This window comes from Notothenia coriiceps, unplaced genomic scaffold (genome assembly GCF_000735185.1).
Source record: "Notothenia coriiceps isolate Sejong01 unplaced genomic scaffold, NC01 NC01_scaffold00026228, whole genome shotgun sequence".
Taxonomy (NCBI): domain Eukaryota; kingdom Metazoa; phylum Chordata; class Actinopteri; order Perciformes; family Nototheniidae; genus Notothenia; species Notothenia coriiceps.
This window is the reverse complement of record NW_011358929.1, coordinates 49,303-55,147: the sequence shown is the minus strand read 5'-3', so window position 1 is coordinate 55,147 and position 5,845 is coordinate 49,303. Positions and strand designations below refer to the sequence as shown.

The window sequence follows — 5,845 nt, the reverse complement described above, 5'->3', positions numbered from 1 at the left end:
GCCATCAAAAAGAGCGGCCGTTTTATTTAGTAATGTCGGTTTAGAGACTTTTTGCCGTATTTAAAAAAGCAGCCTATTAGACGGCATCTCTTGCTTCTGTGTGGCTGAATCTGCCTATCTGCTGCAGTATATTCTCATTCTCCACCCCGCTCGCCCCCCATCTTGAGAACTTGCACAGTGGCGGCTCACTAACTCCCGGTGACAGCCTGGCTGTCAACCCTATTAGAGCTCAGGGAGCTGACTAGCCCTCGTTGCTTCAAAGCCAAATTGATGTAATCACAAAAAAAACTTCTATATCAGACTAATCGACATGCCTTCTTCATAATTTTACATTGCGTGCTCTAAACTTATTCGTGACAACCGAAACTTTGTCGCAGTTTTGCTTGAGTATTGCGACAGGTGTTGACAGGTCCAGAAGCATGAAAAGTGTGACTGCAACAAGCTGTTGTATGTAAAAAATTAATAGGATGATTTGGGTATAAACAGTCGCCACCATCATCATATATAGTATTTTTACGAATTGCACAATTATCATCACACTATCTGCTCATTCCAAATGTTGCTGATCAAAAAGTTCAGTTTTCTCTCGAAGGTTTTCCTATTTCATATGAAGTGCTTTCCTTTTTATTTTCTACAACTCTACTATACTGATATGCATCTGCTCGAAACTGCTCTCATCAACGACTGTTTGCTGCCACGGCAGAAGCCGTAGCCGCTTCGCGGATGACAGGCGTAAAAAAAGGTGCTGTAGTTCAGCTAAAAAACACAGCCATTTATGGTGAATTTTGGGGACTCGAAGCCGGCAACTATTTGCGATTACAACTCACCATATTAATTTAGTACACGCCGGTGTAATAGTCTGAAGTTGTGTCTTTAACAGCATTAGTGTGAGCGATAACAGGCAATGAACTTCACCCATAACCAGATAACAATTGCTTGTAGAACCTGTCCATCACAGGTAACCCGCCTTAAAGCTTACTTGCTGCTTTATATTTAATTCGTATTTTAGCTACAATCAAAATTTTTAGAACATGCTGTTGAATTAAAGCCGAGGAAACCGTTTTTTTTTAGGAAACTATAACACGAAGTGAGAAGCTGAGAAGTAGACCCCGTGTCTCATAGACTTCTATAGCAATCAGATTCTCTTTTCCACCCAGTTGGAGTCGCCCCCTGCTGGCCATTTGACAGAAGGCCAGGTTTAAGCCCTTTTTGCACTGTTCGTTTAGGAAAATCTGTCAGGTTTTAGGATAATCACTTTCTCTTTTAAACGCCTGGGGGGGGTGGGGCGTATGCTAACTTTGGAAGAAACCAGCTTCGAGTCCGCTATTAGAATTTGAAAGTACGCAGCCGAAAAAATCTACCTCTTCCTTCAGACTTCCTTACAGAGGACCCCTCTCCACACACACGTACGCGCACATGACCAATAACGGGCCGAGATAAATTTGCTGCCCACGAGATGAAGGGCTGACGGCAGGTTAGGGCCGCCAGCTGCCGCTGAGGTGCCATCGGCAGCTTATTTTAGCCAGCCGGCTAAAATGATTGGTTCGTTGCTTTTTACAGTAGGACTACGGCTTCAACAGATGACATTTTTTTATGTATTTATTGTCAAAGCGTTTAATATATTCATTGCTATCGGGATGTTAAGAGCATTCCATGGAATCTAACAAAAAGTGTTTCTGAAATAAATGACATACCCCAGCTTTAACCTGAGTCTTATGCCAGATGACAGCTGTAAAATATTACAGTTGCTCCCTATGCAACTGAACATGTAACTCACAAAGTAACAAGCCAATGGGGGATAAGTTTGTCAGAAGGCAGAAGCAGTGACACACGCTTTACAGTCAGCTTTTGGATATATCTGACATCAACTTCAAATCACTGTCAGACATCATAATATTGCTGAAACACTCACCGAAATACAGTCCATGGAGACCGACGGTAACCGGAAACGTACCTTTTTCATACTCAAAATGAAGAACAGGTCCCATTTCTTTCATGAACCTTTGCCATTTTATTTCAGGGGTGGCAGAGTGACTGTATATCTTGAAAATATTGATCTGTAATTGTATATTTTGTCTGTGTCTATTAAATGCAAGAGATAAGATATGATAGAAAACACATCAGTAAATACGTTTTTGAAGAGGAACAATGTTAAAGTTTGAATATATATAAATATATACATTACAAATATGTTTGTTTATGTATAGACTATTGTAGGAATATTGAAACCAAAATTAAAATTAGATTCAAATTTGCAGCAGAACTACTATTTTTTTAAATGTTATCACTGTCATGTTTTCTTAAAAAAAGCCCCACTCACACACAGTCAAAGTGCAAGATATGTTGAAGAGTGAATGCATCAGTGAACACCTACCCGCTGCCTGCAGAGATGTCTGTCCTAGCTGCCACTGCCCTTTGCCCCCTGCAGGGAGATTCATGGATGAATGGTAAATCAACCTAACCGATAGCTAACTACCACACTTGTGTTACTGTGTTAGAGTGCATGTAAATTATAAAATGAATCAGCTGTTTCAGTGGTATTATTAGTAAGTGGCCATCAGTCACTTGGCTCAGCTAGAAAGTTGTCTAAGGACTGATTTAATAGACATACACACTGGCTAAGAGTTTATCATTAGAATTAAACAAATATATTACAGTAATCATTTTCTGAGTGTTTCATGTTTCGAAATATACCATATATCTACCATGTGGTCTTGTTTAAAACCAAACAAAGTAACCAAAAAGTACACTTATAGTTTTCTCATCACTCTGTATCATATTTGATGAAAAAGTCAAAATCACAGGGTCAAAACTATAAACAATAACACAATAACCTTTTTATTCTATGAAAATATTTTACCTTTTTTAAATGTTTCTATCTGAGAAAAACCCCAATTTTAGTGCACATAACCCCATGGAAGAGTTTAGCTGTATAGTGTGTGAAGGTCTCTGCAGGAACTATTACTGATATTGGTCATCAAGCAGCACCACCTAGTGTTTGTTTGGTTTCACACTTAGTCTGTGAATATGCATTAGTGAGCAGATTTTGTAGGATATGTAGGCCTACTGTTGTCAACATTTTAGTACACAAAAGGTTTCTTCATAATCAATTCTGAATACATTATAATACTTTATATAGTATTATACATATTTGTCTTCTTTGTCAACAAGTCTAATATGAATGCAAGCCCTGAAAGAGAGAATTTGCTGTGGTACATTTAACACTTTTGCCTTTAGTTTGTCAAATCGTTGTTGTATTTTAGGCTAATTATGAATTGCATATCCTCTAAAAACTTAAGCAGCAAGATTTAGGTCAATATAAGTGTTAAAATATAGCCACATAACTTACTAGTCTAAGTAAAAGTATCAAGAGCATTGTTAAAAGGCAGTGTTTCTAAAGTGTTATTACAATTATATATTGTGTAAACCTTTAATAATGTAATATTTGCTTGTTGTTTTGATTATCATATTTTACTATATTACTGCTCTAACAGTGTAATTAATACTGGTGTGGCTAAATCAGCTTCTCCCATCACCTGTGACGTTAGCTCGTCATGTCAAACTGTTATATGCTAACACTTAGCTACACAGGTTACAGGTGCTTCTCATACCTCTATAGTTAATACATTGAAATGGTAACTCACTTGAGGTTAGGGTTTTAACAATACAATTAACGTTTCAGCCGACACACGAACAAACTAAAAAAAGCCCTTACCTGAGTTAGCAAGAGACGGGCTAGGAGGATAACATTTAGCTTGTGACTGTTAGCTAACTAGTTAGCCAAAAATAAGTCTCACTAAAGCAGCATAACTTGTATGTTAATTTATCGCGCAGTTTTCATAGCCATTCTCTACATCCCTAGACTCACTTCAAGCTGTTTAAGTTAGCAATGAATCCACCTCAGGGTCCAAACTGTCCAAACGGGCTTCTTCCTTGAGGAGAGAAAGTCTTTCCTGTTAGAGATATCCAGACAGAGAAGCCTGACAAAGAAGGCCAAATCTTGCAAAAACACCTTAAGCCAGTATTCTGAATGCATCATTAACAATATTACCTTATAAATCAGAATTATTGAATGTAACTACTCACTCTATAACTAAAAGTCCAATAGGATATTTTGCCATTATTGCAGCAAAAGCACAGCATTTAAGATTAATGATGATTAATGATGCACTCAATGGAGGAACTGGTTTTGTGCATGATGTCTCTTTCGAACACTGAATAGTACAGCGGCTTCAGACATGTTTTAAATACTCCTGTGTTTTTATTTTCTTACTACAACAAGTCAAAAGGTCTGCTGTGAAAAGGGCCTTTCTATGTTCTCTTAGTACACAACAATACTGCTCTGAATGAGACAATTAGTGCAACCTGGTGCTCTGTAAAGTAAAATAATATTGTCGGTGTTAAGTCCGGCATAAACAGCACATTGCCACAAGATTGTCGTTAAATTAGTTAGCTCTTTGTTCATTGCAATGCCTGCATATCTTTATTTAATAAACAACTGCAAAGCTATTTGTGTAAAACAGTACCAAAAATTATGAGCTACCTAATTCTCACGAATATCTTATGTAAAGAAGTGATTTTTTTTACAGAACACATGGCACAGGCTTATATGTATAGGCCATATCTCCACATCCTTGCTTTATTCGTTTTTGAGAGTATCAATAGATGCTTGGTCTCAAATAACAAACAGTTGGTATAGGCAGTAAGCATTTAAATCATCTGACATAACAAAAAACATGAAATTCAACAGTGCTGCTGTGATTAACAAGCAAATATTTTTAGTCAACGCACCCAAAAGCGATCTGTATTAAATTATATTAATTTTCTTAAGCCTTGGTTGCTCCTGTGGTGGTAATAAAACTGCATTGCAGGAAAGTAAAACGATTCATGTTGGCAATTAAATGTTAACTTAGAGAAAATCACTTAATGATATGACATTTACAGGAATCATAAACCACCCATCTCGGCACCAGAAACAATGAAGATCAGTTTTCCCCTGTCTGATTGTCAACATTTCTTTTGTGCTTTTTTTTTTTTATTTGCGGGAGGGTCTTAGCTACAAGTTAAATAATAATTTCTGACACATGGAAAAATATTTCTGTGGTGGTAGTCTTTCTCGTCTACTTCTTGTCACAGTGTGTGTGAAGGCAGCAACACACAAAGTCTTCACCGCCCTGCCTGAAGAGGAGTCATAGACTTAACGTCACTTTTTTCATGGCAATAAACCTGATTCATCAACAAGTCTTAAGAAATATCCACAATTCTCAAAACACCAAACTGCAATTCTATCTGTGGCTCATATTTTTTCTCATTCCTGAGCTGTGTGTCTGAATACATTTGCTTCAATAAATGCATTTATTTTTTGCATGATGTCTTTGAAGGAAGCCAGACGTGGTCTTTCTTCTTTCCTTTTTTTTTGGTAGTTGGGCTGGATTTAGAGCAGAGTGGGTTAAAAATAAATATTTCTTTCAGCAGTTCAGGGTCACAAAAAGATAAGAGAGCCAAAGAGCAAATCCTTCAGTCTTGCATTAGCATTTCCCTCCAGTTGAAGCTGTGATTGGGTCCATGTGTCAGAGGCAAGATGGGCGGGTCGACCAGCTGCCACACCTCGGTCTCTCCCAATTCTTCACAAGCACAAAAACCCAAGTAAGGAATCTGCAAAGAGAGAAGACAGATGTGTGTGTTATCACAGACAAAAAGATGAGAAGGGGATACAAATGAACACGGTGTTGTAACTAGGGCTGTACCAAATGGTTTGAATCTTCTTCAATATAAACGTTAAATAGGCCCTATTGTGCTCATGTTCAGGTTCACATCAGTATGTAGTGTCTCTACTGGGACATGT

General features: G+C 37.7%; 1 protein-coding gene across 1 annotated transcript in view; it reads right to left on the bottom strand.

The window, feature by feature from the left end:
- Window positions 1-4,612: 4,612 nt before the first annotated feature.
- Window positions 4,613-5,845, bottom strand: part of LOC104956708 (ubiquitin-associated and SH3 domain-containing protein B-like) — a gene marked incomplete at its 5' end in the record, with an annotated part of 6,275 nt that continues 5,042 nt past the window's right edge. The window contains one exon of the mRNA XM_010784239.1: window positions 4,613-5,655. Coding sequence (XP_010782541.1) covers window positions 5,518-5,655 — 138 coding nt within the window. The remainder of the gene's footprint in view (window positions 5,656-5,845) is intronic.